The sequence below is a fragment of the Cloeon dipterum genome, chromosome 4 (genome assembly GCF_949628265.1).
Source record: "Cloeon dipterum chromosome 4, ieCloDipt1.1, whole genome shotgun sequence".
NCBI classification, from domain to species: domain Eukaryota; kingdom Metazoa; phylum Arthropoda; class Insecta; order Ephemeroptera; family Baetidae; genus Cloeon; species Cloeon dipterum.
Genome location: NC_088789.1, coordinates 424,579 through 437,518, shown reverse-complemented (window position 1 = coordinate 437,518; position 12,940 = coordinate 424,579). Strand labels below are relative to the sequence as shown.

The 12,940-nt window shown below is 39.4% G+C and overlaps 1 protein-coding gene across 36 annotated transcripts in view; it reads left to right on the top strand.

Moving 5' to 3' along the window:
- The window catches only part of Glut1 (Glucose transporter 1), a 97,856-nt gene that overhangs the window by 72,291 nt on the left and 12,625 nt on the right, over positions 1–12,940 (top strand). For 27 of the 36 annotated variants that reach the window (XR_010575329.1, XR_010575331.1, XR_010575333.1 and 24 more), the window contains 10 exons: positions 1,839–2,139; positions 3,797–3,814; positions 4,048–4,143; positions 6,161–6,321; positions 7,558–7,682; positions 8,857–9,027; positions 9,736–9,843; positions 10,243–10,430; positions 10,496–10,708; positions 12,521–12,745. Coding sequence is in view for 30 of the 36 variants with exons in the window: in XM_065491361.1 (XP_065347433.1) it covers positions 1,839–2,139; positions 3,797–3,814; positions 4,048–4,143; positions 6,161–6,321; positions 7,558–7,682; positions 8,857–9,027; positions 9,736–9,843; positions 10,243–10,430; positions 10,496–10,708; positions 12,521–12,745 (1,606 nt within the window). In the remaining 6 variants the exon portion in view is untranslated. Of the gene's footprint in view, positions 1–1,838; positions 2,140–3,704; positions 3,815–4,047; positions 4,144–6,160; positions 6,322–7,557; positions 7,683–8,856; positions 9,028–9,735; positions 9,844–10,242; positions 10,431–10,495; positions 10,709–12,520; positions 12,746–12,940 lie in introns of those variants that run through there. The other 9 variants (XM_065491369.1, XM_065491364.1, XM_065491362.1 and 6 more) reach the window with 5 other exon arrangements.

Sequence of the window (12,940 nt, the reverse complement as noted above, 5' to 3'; positions counted from 1 at the left end):
CGCAATATTCCCACTAACTTTCGTTTAAAGAAACCTTTTACCTATTACCACATTTTTGTAAGAGGTTAAATTTTTCCTCACTTGATTTTTATACCCAAGGTGTCGTCCTTTCAAATTCAAATTTATTTTGGCATTCAGCATGGCAGTACACTCAGATGATGATGTTCTCACATGCACCCCATCTGATAACAAAATTACAAAAAAAGACATAACAAACTATATAACAAGTTATTTACAAGTTACACATCAAACAATAATTACAGCTCTTTGACATACGACAGATACTCTCTCTTCGAGTAAAATTTTCGCAAATACAAAAAGTCTTTCAAAGCACTTAAATACTATATTTTTATTTAGAGATGTTAGACAAACAATTTTAGAATAAAAAAATAAAGAAATCATCAAAGCTTTTTGTCAAAAAATAATCAAAAAATATTTTTTAATTGATTATTTTTTTTCAACTTAATATTTAGAATTATTTTGAACCATTTCAAATAGTTTTGATAGTTAAAAATATTATACTTCCGTCACTCTCCTCGTAATTAGGTTAAAGTTTGAAATATTTTTATCTCACACACAAAGTAAACATATTAATTAATAACAGAATAATACCACCCTCATTGACATCAGGTAACATCTTTATTTAACTCAGCAGGTTTAAATACATGCTATTAAATGCGTCAAATACTTTCATTCTTTACTCCGGTAAAGGCAAGGATTGTAATTGAAATCTAACCTTTAGTGATTGGAAAAGACGAATTTTCTCTCAGCCAGCAGAAGCGTCAAGGTCGCAACTGCAGCCACCAGAGGCGGCTTTAACCACATTTCCGCGCACTTTGAAACCGGCGGAGCGAGGGTCTGCAGTAGAGTCCTTATATTCAGAGTCGCGCAGATTAGCGGGCCGACGCGCATTCGCCCTGCGCAGATCCACGTTCCTATGTTTTGCCATGTTAAATTGGTTTTCGTTGACGGCTCTGTGTCAAAATTACTGAAGCCATCCGCGTCTCAATTGGTGTCAAATGATAGCAAACGAGTTGATCGACAACATAAGTCGAAACAATGGCCGCGGGAATTGAAACAACCGAGATATTTGCGTTCGTAAAGGGTCTGGGAAGAAAGCTACAGCTGGAGCAGGCGACAGCAGAGACATCTGCCTGAGAAGCACACGCAGTTTGAGCAGTCACGTGACTCAATCCCGCCATCTTATTGGCCAAGAGCAGGCACGCATGATAGCCTTGTAGCGTGCGCATCTCTTATTTCTCCCCTCCACTCCTTCCATGCAGTGGCGCGCACTCAAATGCGCCTGTCACGCTCCTCAGACCCTCAGAGTGGGGGAAGAAGAGGCAGAAGCAAGAAATAAGCGTGCCTGCTCTTGGCCAATGAGGTGGCGGAATTGAGTCACGTGACTGCTCAAACTGCGTGAGCTTCTCTGATCTCGCTAGATGTCTCTACTGTCGCCTGCTCCAGCTGTAGCTTTCTTCCCAGACACTTTTCGAACGCGAGTTTCTCGGTTGTTCATTTCCCGCGGTCCTGGTTTAAACGTATGTTGTAGATTAATTCGTGCTCTTTCGTTTGACACCAATTGAGACGCGGCTGGCATAGGAAATGTTGACACAGAGCCGCTAACGAAATCTCATTTAACACGGGAAAAGATATTAACTTGTCATTCCGCTAATTTTCGTGACTCTGAGTCGCAAGCGTCGCCACGACCTGTCTCATTCTCGGGCTTTGCGTGTGTGCGTGCGTGTGCGTTGGGGGCCGCGGCGGCGCAGATTGCGGCGCCGCCGGCGGTCCCCTGGCGGCGGTGACTGACCGCGGGTGCGTGTTCTGTGCCCCAGTCTTCAACAGCAAGTCACCGTGATGAGCATGAACCTGAGCAGCAAGCTGGACGAGCTGCAGAGCGACCGCCACTTCGAGACGACGGTGGCGCTCTCAGAGATCCGCACGCAGCTGCAAGAACTGACCAAATCGGTCGATTCGTGCCACACTGAGATCGGACTGGTCAAAACGGACATGGTCGCCATCAAGCACGAACTCGACGCCGTGCAGCAAGTCAAGGAGGAGATCGAGGAGCTAAGGGAGTACGTCGACCGACTCGAGGAGCAGAGCCACAGACGAAAGGCGCTGCTCCTCAGACAGGTGCGCAACCAACCACGATTGCTTATCAAACATTTTTAATGCATGCCTCGTCGTATCCTGTGTACCAAGCAAGATTGTTGTCCACATTTTATTTCAATTTATTTACATATTAGGCCGATCAGTTTTAATTGGGAATGTTTTTAATATTCAACAACAGATGGCACCACCAGTTGTGGAAGCCGTTAGTGTTCGAATGCACCAGTAGATGGCGCCAGTGGTTGCTTTCGATTTTAATTATTTAAGACTCAATGCTGGTGCTGTGAATTCTGCCTCTGGAATTATTGCTTTAGACGTGCTGGATACAAAAATCAGTTCGACCATTCGACGTAGAAACGTTGGAAATTATTTTTTATTTTAATAAATTGTGGTTTTCACGATTCTACGGCGATTGGCTTAACCAGTTTTGGTTTTCAGCACGTCAAAAGAAAAGAAGAATGCACTGTGTCAGCATTGAGTCTGAACTCGAAGTGCAAGTTGATCAAAATCGAAAGTATACAGTGGCGCCATCTGTTGGCGGCTTCGAACACTAAGAGTTTACGCAACTGGTCAATTGTCAGGTACTCTAAATGCAATTTTGAAGTCAATCCTGCTGCTAGGCATTTCAAAACCGAGATCGCGGTTGAAACCTAAAAAAATGTTAAAAATATTTTGCGATTTTTTCGATTGAATGGCTGTACCAATTTTAATTGAAATCTTTGTACGGCATGAAAGCAGAGTAGCAAGATTGAATCTAAAATCACAGTGCAAAAAAGCAGCAAATTAACTGTGGCGCAATCGTTTGGTTTAGAATTTACCCATTCTGTGAATGGGCCCATAAACAAAAAATAATTAAACAATTTAATTTATCCTTGACAAAAATGCAGTGGATTTTTATTTTAGGGCGAATAAAGGATTTTAAAAAAATTGCTCAAGGATGAATATTTCTCGTAACTCTGAAAAATTTATTACATTTTTACCCCTGTCAAGATATTAATTTTAAAAATGGACGAAAATTAGTTAAATTTGCAAACTTACAACAGATGGTAACACCAGCTATGTTCAATTTTAGGAAACCTTAGAGATCACAGCCGCGTATTTTAAGGTGGCGGCTGGCTGAAATACTCAATTCATTATATTTGATGAGTTGGTCCCAAAAACAAATATGAAAAAACCAAAAAAAAAAAAAAAATGGAACAAAGAGCGTTTTGCTCCATCAAATTGCAAGTCTGTTCCTCACGAAGCTAAATATTTTTTGAAGTCTAGATTTTACAATTACCAGGTGGTGCCGTCTGTTAAAAACACGAAGAAACTTCAATATATCCAAATTACAAAAAATTAATATTTTAATTCTGTTTGAATAATAAAGATTAAAAAAACTGTGGAGTTGTTTTTAATTGAATTTAAAATATAATAATCAGCAACCCATTTTTAATTTAAAAGCTAATAGATTGTTTCGTAAGAAAAATGACTATTTTGTAAACAGAAAGAAATTTATTTAATGTGGTACAGTATTCAGATGAAGTAAGCAGTCTAAATAAATTAAAATTGAAAAGGATATTTTACAAGTTAACATTGTTATTTTTCAGTCGGATTTTGATTTCAACGCACGCGTTTTTAACTGTTGTAAACCGTTTTGATTTCACGCCTCCTCTGCACACGCATGCCGTTATTGTTTCAGTTAGTCGACAACTGCGCGGTAGGTACAACAATATGTGTGAATATCTCACCTTCCTCGCACGCACTAACCCGATCTGATCTCTCTTTTACTCGTTTTTGCTTATCGTGTCAAATTATCCAAAACAGGCTTGTGAAACTCGATCTATAATTTGCATTTTGAACAAATTTGATACCTACAAACCTGTTTGAAAATAATATTTATTGGATAAAAAAGAGAAAAACACTGATGTGTGCGTGTTTCTCTCCTTGCAGGGCCTCACGATGTTTCTCTCGTACGCCATTTTCGCAGCGGTGCTCGGCATGCTGCAATTTGGCTACAACACGGGCGTCATCAATGCTCCGGAATTGGTGAGTGCACTTTTCTTTCCCTCATCATCCCGGCCACTCAAATGAAATAAAAAACGGAGAGCCCAGGAGAGGAAATCCAAAAGGGCAAATTGATTTATTTCTGACCTGTATTTGAAACGTAGACAAATTTATCTAATTTAATTATATTGAATTTACAAGACGGTTTTGCTACGAGTTGTTTTTAACTTTTAACATAAATACAGTAATAGTTTTTATTTTTAAAATGAAACAATCTCATCATCAGAATTAAATATTTACAAATTTTTATATAAAAACTAAACGAGCTCAACGAGTTTTTCTATTAAAGCATTTTAATTCGATGCTCTGGTAGATATATTGTTTGAAAAAATGACCATTATTGCACATTTTGTAGAAAAAATTAATAAAAAATAAAGTAAAGGTGTCAGCCGTAAGATTTAAGGCGGCGGCCAAATTTTTTGACTGCCGGTGGCTGAGAATATTTAAAACGTGAATTTTTGTAGTGCTTATAACGGGCCGCGACAATTTTTTTCTCCTGCTTTTTTTAATTTTTGACCCATTTTTACCGGCGGCTGCCCGCGTGACCCAAAATTTTCCGGCTGGCGCGGTGCAGACCTCTAAATACGAGTCTTCCAAATTGGGGGGGGGGGGCGTCCCATGTGCGTGCCCGGCCGGTGCGAAAGGGAGTTTGCGAAGCGCCTGCGGCGATGGTGCTTAGGCAACCGGCGCGGCGGGTGCGTCGCTCACGTTGCCTACGCCGATCTATTTTTGGCGTTTCGTCGCGTCTCTTTCAGCTGCAGCCACCCGCTCAAATTCCGCGGGGACGCGTCAGGGGTGAAGGCCGCCCCGCCCCACCCACCCACCCACCCTTTCCGCTTTTCGGCAGAGGGGCGAAAATGTGTATTTTATTTTTTATTTCCGCTTTCGCTCTCTGAGATTAAATATTACGCTTTTTTGCCTGCGACCCTGATTATAAATTTTGATTTTCGGCCTGATGAGGGTGCAAATTGAAACGGCGCCCGCATCGCTCTGCATTTGTGCCGAATTAATGCGTCACGCCTGCTAACGAAAGGCCAAAGTTGAGTCGGCGCCGAGTGCTCGTTTTAATCAAAGCACCGCCCTGCCCGGATCATTTCATTCATTTGTCAATTTGACCAATCTCCGCAGTGCAAATTATTTTATGATTGTTAAAACAGTTTGAGGATTTGAATGGTCCATTAAAATCAAAACAGACAAATATATTATTACTTTTTATTTTTAATGCAAAAATCTTGTGGTTTTTTCTACGATTTTATCCCATACACGTGCATTTTTATTTACACTTCTCCGTAATTTCCCAAAATTTCTCCTTTATTTGGCGCAAATTTTGACCTTTTCGGGAATAAAGCGGAAAAACTCAAAACTTGTGGTTTTTCCAGCTGTTTTTAACTCTAAAACACAATGGTGCATTTTAGCGCATTGCAAAATTGTTGAACCCTGGCCCTGACGCACAGGTTTGAATTTTCATAAGAGTTGTTTGTGTATTCCCAAAACTAAAAATAATTTTGAGTGAAAGTTGTCGTCCATCTAACTAGGTATCTTTTGAGACCAAATATTAATTTCTAGCTTCATTCGAACTCGAGATATTAACGATTTTGTCAACTCCATTGAACTATTTCTACAAATTTTTTCCTATGTGACGCCAAAAATTCATAACAATCGAAGTACAATTATTTTCAAATTACATAATTATTTTCTTGTACAGAAAACACCTTTGCTCAAATTTTTAATTTGTTATTTGTTTATTTAATTTGAAAGAAATTAAATATTTTTTCTTTTGATCTCACTTTTTTCCTTTTTTAAAGTTTTAGTAATTTAAAAACATAGTTTAACAAACCGTATGTGTCATACAGAGGTCATATTTATTTCTACAGTTAATTTCTGGATCATATCAATTGATTTACGGATAAATTCAGCCCTTTTACGTATTTTTTGGATTTGCTCTCTCTCTCTCTCTCGTGTCGACACCAACGCATTGTTTGTAATTTGTGATTCGCAGAATATAGAGAACTTCATGAAGGATGTGTACAAAGACCGCTTCGGCGAAGACATCCCCGAGGAGAAGGTGAAAATCCTGTACTCAATAGCAGTGTCAATATTCGCCATCGGCGGCATGGTCGGTGGTTTCAGCGGCGGCACCATCGCCAACAGATTCGGCAGGTGAGTCGCTCGCTCGGCTGCTCGATCGATTCGCCTGCATTATTTAATTTCTGCCGAGACTTGATCAATCGAGCAGCACTCTTAATTATCGCCCCCGCCCCCACCCCCACACTCCACCCACCCCCCGCCAAAGCACTCGGTTTTAACGGCACCCCCGCGTCGCTAATGAAATCTCTTCAACTGCATCGATTTTTCTGACGAGAGAAATTATTTGTAACTCAGTTTTTAATGTTTAATTCGCCTGTTGGGAAGGCTGCCAATAGATGGCGCCAGTGCTTCCTTTCGATTTTAATGAACTTCCGCTGTGATTTATGACTCAATGCTGCTGCTGTGCATTCTACTTCTAGAATTTTTTCTTTGGACTGAAGACAAAAATCAGTTCAGCCATTCGCCGTAGAAACGTTGGAAAATATTTTGGACTTCAAAAAATAGTGGTTTTCACGATTCAAAAGATATCATATTTAATTAAAAATGCACGGTAGCTAGATTGAGTCTGAAATCACAGCGGAAGTGCCTTAAAATTAAATTTTTAAGAAAGTCTATGGTTTTGCCATCTGTTGGCGGCTTCGAACGCTAAGGGTTTATGCAGCTGGTCAATTCAAAAATAACAATAATAATTTTATTTAACTAATAAAACCAATACAATTAATATTTAAATTGCATTATAAAAGATTTTTTATATTTTTTTAAGAAAATTGTTTTAAAAAACATTTTTAAGTTTAAACATATATATGTGCATTAGTTATATCTTAATCCAAAAATTAATTAAAATTTGAACAATAGATTCTAAAATGCAAAATAAGCAAGTAAAAATAATTTAACGGCACTAGTATTTTTTCATGAACGGCCTTAAAAAGGATCAAAATTTCTATTATTTAATATTTTTCCTCTCTTAAAATAAAACGATTGTAATTTGCGTCCCAAGGGATTGTTCCTCGATGCCCGAGAGAGTATGTATGCAAAAATACCCAACACGTGTATTGTGTGCCATCTCCGATCCAATTCTGCAAAGTTGCTCCTACTTTGAATTTCCAATACACGCAGCCAAAGCCCTCTCCGCAGTGTTATTTTTTCCCTTCGTGTGTGTGTGTGTGTGTGCCGTTCGCAAGCAACTTTTTCCTATATACTAGGTGCTGCTCTTTCCCTTTCTCTTTCTCTCTCGCGCAAAAACAATAATCCATACATCGAGAGTGTGGCGCAGATGATATTTAAGTAATTCATGTTTGTGTGTTGCAGGAAGGGTGGTCTTCTGCTAAACAACTTCCTAGGAATAGGAGGAGCGTGCCTCATGGGAGTTACTAAAATAGCTCATTCTTACGAAATTTTATTTCTTGGACGCTTTATTATCGGTGTGAATTGTGGTGAGTCTCATCTTCCAATATTTACTTCATCCTCAGGAGAAGAGAGGACGGCAGTCTTCTTTGCAATTTTTGTTTTAAAATAATGTAATTTTTAAAATTAGGGCAAATAGAATTATGAAAAAAAGCTGTTCGCGTCCTTTCACATTAATTAAATTAATTTTGTTCTAAAAATACGGCTGAGAAAAAGGACAAAGCACAACAATCGATTGAGTTTTTGTCCGTGTTCGGTGACATTTATGCGAGCTGGAATTAGGCCCGAGGGAGATGACATAAAGGCCGACTAATTGTGTCACCGCTCGTTAAGATTCGGTACAAATTAGCATCATAATTGGATTTAACGGTCTCTCCGGCACAAAATAGCCGTGTAAGAACAAGCGCGAGTTAAATTTCCGTGAAAATGCAAATCACGAAAAGAGATAATGAGTGTGTGTATGTGTGTGTGCTGTGTCGCATGCGCGGCGGCGAGCGTAAAACTGTTACATGAATTCTCTGCTCATCCCAACTTAGGCCGCATGGAAATTTGTCTCGCGATGTGTGCTCCAGATAGTTAAATGGCGTGGCTAACTTTCTTTCCTCGCGCGCCAACCAACTTTGCAGCGAAGATGCAGCTGCGATAAGCAGGCCAAACTTGTCGTCATTTTCACACACATACACACACCCGACCTGTTCGAAACCAAGCGTGACTCAGTAAAATTTATTACCCTTGCAGCACAAGAGTGCCATTTTTGGAATTTTTGAAATAGGCTGATTTATCCAGTTTTTTAATTTTAATATTTGAAAATTATCAACGAATTTTGTGATTAATTTAGATGTTCTTGTCAGAAATTTGATTGAAGTCCAGATTATTTAAATAATTAAATTGTTGTGGAGCATTATTTTTATTTAATTTACATAAATGATTATCATTAAAATGGTTTTGATTTCTTAGGACTGATTTATTCACGCCTTATCCTCCTCTAAGATATTCAATTATGCTAATATTCCTAATTCAGAGTATTATTTTCTTAGTAAATTATTAGACAAAATTCAACCATCCACAATGAGAGCATTTAAAAATTTGTAATTTTCTTCTAACAAATAATGAATTGCTCGTCCTCTCGATCTCCTCTCTCCTATATTTCAATGTGGTTAATTTGCAGTGACGTGTGGCTGAGCACCTAATTTATTTTCGCAGGTCTGAACACCTCGCTAGTGCCGATGTACATTTCGGAGATCGCGCCGCTGAATCTGCGGGGCGGGCTGGGCACGGTGAACCAGTTGGCGGTCACCGTGGGTCTGCTCATCTCGCAAGTGCTCGGCGTCGAGCAGATTCTTGGCACCAACGACGGCTGGCCCGTCCTCCTTGGTCAGACTAATTAACTTTTGCCCCCCTGATTCATTGCTCTCGTCGCTCATCCTCCCACACCGAAACATACAAATCCGTTTTATTTTAATTAACTTTGATATGGTTAAATAGCGTTTTGTTTTATTCCAATGAATTTTCTATAGATTTAATTTTGGCTAATTGTTAATAAAACCACTACTTAAAATTTAATTATATAATTGAAAATGTGATCACATTTTTAAACTTTAAATTTTATTCAGCTTGATGAGGGCTATGATAAATGTACAGCGTTTCTCGAACATATTTTTTTCTTTATAATCTGCTTAAATTCAATATATTGAAATTTTTATTCATTTTGTGATTTGTGGCTCAAGGCTGGGCAAAGACGAGCTCGAGTGTGTCGTTTACGCTTTCTGAAAATTAATTAAGAGCCGCTTTTCATGTGCAGGCTGGCGCGACGGAGCAGCGAAATCTGGGCTGTGTTTATGTCTTATCGCCAAATCAGTTGTTGTGCACTCGTCTCTAATTATTCTCAAGGTGGGCTTTTGTTGCGCGGCTGCTAAGCTCCTTATCAAGCGCCGCGCACACGCTGTCTCTCTCCGCTGTTATTTATTCCTATTCATACACTCACGCTCCTCCCAAGCTTCAACAAATAGTACAATGCGTGACGAGAGCTTGATACCATCCCCTTTATTTTGGATCGGAGGCTCATTTTCTCTCTTTCTACAGGTTTGGCCATTTTCCCCGCAATCCTGCAGCTTATCCTTCTGCCCGTGTGTCCAGAGTCACCGAGGTACCTTCTTATTACAAAGCAATGGGAAGAGGAGGCTAGAAGAGGTAATTTTTAAATTCACCTTTATTGTTTGAAGTTGCCAACAGATTTAAAGGCACTGTTTTACGATATGTAAAATGGGAGAAAACGTTTATTTCACAGATAATTTCAGGCAAAATCTGTCAAAAACTCACCCTTTGTATTTTTTTTTAAATTTGAAAGAAAAAAACATCGGGGTTGATATATGGTTATTGGGGGTTGAGGGTAGATCACCTCTAAAAACCTGCATATCATTATGGTACTAGTCAAACGGTGTGCTTTTTTGCAATTCTGACGTTTAGATCTAAAGATATGGTGAAGAAAGAATTCACCCCTAAGTGTTTGAAGCTTCCAACAGATGGCTGGAATTTTTAAAGCAATTTTTTTCACTTGTTTTGAAGGCTAATTTTTGTTTGTCGTTGTAGCCCTGCGACGGTTACGTGCCTCAAATCAAGTAGAGGAGGATATCGAAGAGATGCGGGCTGAGGAGCGCGCTCAACAGACTGAATCTGCCATCTCCATGTCCGAGTTGATCTGCTCCCCGACGCTGCGCTCGCCTCTGGTCATCGGGGTGGTGATGCAGCTGTCGCAACAGCTCTCAGGCATCAACGCTGTGAGACCTATCTCTTTTCACCCTCAAATTAAAATAAAACTAATTTGCTTTTTCTAATTTGCCAGGTGTTCTATTACTCGACGGGGCTGTTCATCAGCTCGGGTCTGTCGGACGAGAGTGCCAAGTTCGCCACGATAGGAATAGGCTGTATCATGGTGTGCATGACGCTGGTCTCCATCCCCCTGATGGACCGCACCGGCAGACGCACCCTCCACCTCTACGGGCTCGGGGGAATGTTCATCATGTCCATTTTCATCACCATCTCCTTCCTTATAAAGGTGCGTTTCCTCCATGCCGCCCAGCAGGTTAAAACAAGGCACGGTGGAGGGTTTTCCTTGCACAAAAAAAAATAATAAAAAAGGGAAGGAAAACAGTGATTGAGATTGGAAGGGATGTGAAATTTAGACAGGTCTTTTTTATTATTTCTAAAATGCTAAACATTTTAAATAGCCAAACTTTTAAATTTGGGACAGTTAATTTTATTTAATTATGAATAAACTAATAGAAAGAGACTTAAGAGGGAAGAGGGGCTCCAAAATTCTGGAAATGATTAATTTAAATTAATTTTCCACAGTATTTCAAATTTTTTTATAGACTCGGAATATGTCTAAATTTCACAAAATTAGTAATTTTCCCAAATAACAATCAATTTCTATGTCAGATCTGCACAATTGGTAAGTGCTACGAAGGGTTTCTAGCTTGCTATGAATCGCAAGTGTTTGTTGGCAGGTTTTGCTTTGTTTTTTAGTTGAATTTTGGAACCATTTTTAACGAACTTGACACAAAAATTTATCTTTTCTATTTTAATCGTTAACAAAGAAAACAAATAAAATACGTATAGTTGCAGAATATAAAATTGACTGCTTTTAAGAAACACCGTCATTTTTTTAATTGGATTAATTTAATTCTTTCAAATATTAAGTATATTTAATTTAAATTATTTTTTTAATGAATTCTTCGAGCGATTTAAATTATTGCTCATTTATTTCAAATTTATTTTTGCCTTGTTAGCTTAATTTTAATCGATTAGAAAATAAACATTCGAATGCTTTACTCCTGTCCATTAATTAATTTTTCATCAATTACATCTGAAAATTATTTTTCCAATTAGCGAAACCTGCCAGCAAACGAGATGATTTTTTGTAAAAAATCTAATTGAACTTGTATTTTGCGCTAATGTTCGCCTTTCAGGGCATGGTGTCCATTGCACAAAGGCCCGCGTTTTCGAGCTGGCGAGCACTCGAACGCGGGCGGACACTCTCCTGCATGTCGTTCTCGCTCTTGATTTGCGTCACCCTTGCCAGCAACACACAAATCACATTTATCACTCGTCGTTAACCACCACACACGAACACACACACAATCACACACTGTAAATCTCGCAATCTGATAAAGAACAACGCGCGGTGCGGCAATGACCGCCCGGCAGACACACCGGCAACACGCCCCCCGATTCAAACGGGTTGAGCTCTCTCGATTATTAATTTATTGCCTTGGCATCCCACTTCCCACTCGGCTTCCAAATTATCTGATTAATGGGATGCAAGCTGGTATTAAGATGTAACTTAGATCATTCGAGAGAACTTTTAAAAATTGAAAATTTCCCGTCAAGAAATTTGATATCTGAGCAGGGTATCTTCTGAAGGATATCCAATTTCTTTCTGGGTTTGCATATAAATATTTAGAGATTTAACTAATTCAAGCTCAACTGCACAATTTAAAACACAGTAACGCACACATTAGGCATGGCTTTGCCACCTTTCAGCCGTTTTTCCCCCGATTTTGAGTTGCCCCTGAGTGTTTTCACGACAACTTTCCTAATATGACGTGGAGGAGAGATTCAATTATTATTACTATACATACTATTTCTATGCCATCGCTCCAATTTGGCTACACACTTGTCTTACATCACAAGAGCAATCTCAGCACTGGCGATATATTATACAAAAAATATATCACGCCATATTTCTGCATCCATATATTATATTTATATATTGATTCGCTTAGAGAGAGAGAGAGTAATTGAGAATAATTATCTGCTTCTCCGGCATTACTTAGGAAAGAAACGACACTATCCTCTGCGCTGATAGGAATTCTTTGGTTATGTACAGGAAATGATCGACTGGATGTCGTACCTCTCGGTCGTCTCCATCCTCGGCTTCGTCGTCTTCTTCGCCGTCGGGCCCGGCTCCATACCCTGGATGATCACGGCCGAGCTCTTCTCCCAGGGTCCAAGACCTGCCGCCATGTCAATAGCCGTGCTCGTCAACTGGATGGCCAACTTCCTCGTCGGAATCCTCTTCCCTACCATGAAGGTCTGACCAAAATTTTTTAAATTCAAAAAAATATATGGGAAACTCTTTATGGTTTAGTTCATGGGGAGTCAGATTCGCGCGACGCGCAGGTATGGCGTTGGGTGGGGAACGGTGTTGTAAAGAACCTGAGTTTTCGACGAAATAACGGTAAAATTTGCAATGCATGAATTAATTACGCCGATTGGATAAAAAAAT